A 2165-nucleotide genomic window follows, 5' to 3' on the forward strand; every position below is an offset into this window, starting at 1 on the left:
AGGAGTATGGAGGGAAATGGGGGAGGTGCAGGTCAGTGGGACCAGGCCGAAAACTCGTTCGGCAGAGCCAAGAAGGGCCAAACGGCCTGTTTCTGTGCTGCAATTTCCTGTAAATCTATGGTTGGAAGAAAGCATCCACCTTGGCTTAGTGCGGGAAGTCAAAGAGCGGTAGCAGACGGCTGTCGCTCTGACCAGTGGTGAACTGCAGCGATCAGTGCCAGGACTGCTGATGTATAGCCAAGTCATGGCACCTCAAGTCAAATCACTTTTATTGTCATTTCGACCATAACTGCTGCTACAGTGCATAGTAAACAAATCTGCCTGCCTGCATCTCAGGTGGGAACCCAGCACCTCGTTAAAACGCTGGTGGCTGATGTTCTGGGCAGTCCGCATCAGCTTAATGATCAGCCCCTCCTCCAGCTGACTGCCCATATTCCTTATCTCGCCCCGCGCTGACACCGCAGCTCCTCGAATCGGACATCACCCACGCTTCACCAACCCTTCGAAACAACAAGCTTGATTCTCAGATACGGTTCCTCCCAAAGAGGGCCGCTCCTCCAGAGCGTGATTGGCTGCTGGCTGCCATTGGTTGTTTGACGGAACACTGGGGAGATTTAAACCCGAGAATCAGCTCTCGCGGCAACTGTTCCTCTGTCAGCTCCTGGACGGAACTCGGCGCTCTAACGAGATGAGTAAAATCATTCTGTACGAAAATCCCGACTTTACAGGGAAGCAGAAGGAATTTGTGAACGATGTTCAAGATCTTGCTGTTGAGAACTTCACGAATGCTGTCCGCTCGATCAGAGTGATTGGCCGGCACTGGGTGGTGTACGACGGCACAAACTTCAAGGGGGATTTCAAGGTGTTTGGTCCAGGAGACCACGGAAAACTGGACTACCTGGATCGTGCGATTAGCTCTTTGCGCCTGGTGAAGGAAAATTTGCTCAACCCGGAGATCGTTCTGTGCGAACACGTCGACTATGGGGGCATGACCCGCAGCATTAAGGAAACGACGGATGATCTGTCGAAATCCGGCTTCGACAACCTCGTCTCTTCCCATAAGGTGAAGGAGGGCGTGTGGATTCTGTACCAGGATCTCAACCAGAAAGGGCCGAGACTCATCACCTTCCAGGGTGACGAATGGACCGACTATCGCCAGTTCGGTTGGAATGACAAGCTGTCCTCAGTCAAGGCCTTGTTGAAAAGCGACTTCGAGGTTTGAGGAGTCTCGTACTGGTGTCCCGCTTTCAGCCGCAGCTCCAAACCCCAGAGTCTTGTTGGATGGATCTGGGCCATCGCTTTCCTGTTGCTGAAGTAAAGAAATAAAATATTCTCTAAATGCTAATAACCTTCTGTGGGTCTCATTGTCCAATTCTTTCTTCATTTAAACTGTCGACATGTCATTGGGGAACGCGGTGCGTGTGTAAGCGAGGGTGGTGTCTTGGAGAGCCGGAAAGGTTGTCAGTCCGTGGCGCTGATGATCAGAGACCATCGCTTCACAAGTGTGGCCAAACCAGGTCGACCCAGGTCGGCCGGTGACGCAGTGAGATCGGCGGTGGCTCGAGAACGGAGGTTCCCGAGTTCGATCCAGTCTCAGACCGCTCCCGAGGGTGCTCTCCGTCCCTGCCGGGTTGATGTCGAGCTCGTATAAAATAAAACGCTGCCACCTCCAGTTCATATTCCCACGCGGAATATTGTGGAGGATCAAATACCCAAACCCAAATCCGCTGCTTATTTTCAGATTTCCTGTATCCGAGCGTTTCTGCTGTTCAAAGGCACTGGTCAAGGGTGGGTGAGGTCGGTGAGTTTCTAGAATGTGGGGGAGGTGGGTGAAATGGGGAAAGCTGAAGTCAGTGGGGGGCATAATTACGATGTTTATAAAATTTCTTTAAATGAATATTAACAATTATATAAATAATGTGCTTTGAGAAGTACATCGGGGCAAAAGATCCAAATAGCCCGCGCCGTCATATGGCAGACTGATGACCAATTAACCTATTAACCCCATAGGTCTTTGCCATTAAGGAAGAAACCGGAGCGTCAGGTAGAAATCCAGATGGTCACCGGGGAAACTTAGAGACATCGGCGGGAATTGAACCGGGGGCGCTGGCCATAAAGCAGTGTTACACTGACTGCTAAGCTACCCTGCCGTCCCCATCGTTGTC

General features: G+C 51.4%; 1 protein-coding gene across 1 annotated transcript; it reads left to right on the forward strand.

Moving 5' to 3' along the window:
* The first annotated feature begins 641 nt into the window (after positions 1 to 641).
* LOC132389972 (epidermal differentiation-specific protein-like) lies at positions 642 to 1306 on the forward strand. The gene has a single exon (XM_059962550.1). It carries the CDS (start codon positions 689 to 691, stop codon positions 1220 to 1222), a length of 534 nt encoding a protein of 177 aa, XP_059818533.1. The 5' UTR covers positions 642 to 688; the 3' UTR covers positions 1223 to 1306.
* Positions 1307 to 2165: the final 859 nt, after the last annotated feature.

Source organism: Hypanus sabinus, unplaced genomic scaffold (assembly GCF_030144855.1).
Source record: "Hypanus sabinus isolate sHypSab1 unplaced genomic scaffold, sHypSab1.hap1 scaffold_725, whole genome shotgun sequence".
Lineage (NCBI taxonomy): Eukaryota > Metazoa > Chordata > Chondrichthyes > Myliobatiformes > Dasyatidae > Hypanus > Hypanus sabinus.

Coding starts and splice junctions, on each gene's coding strand:
- LOC132389972 (XM_059962550.1), top strand. CDS start 689: ATGAGTAAAATCATTCTGTACGAAAATCCCGACTTTACAGGGAAGCAG.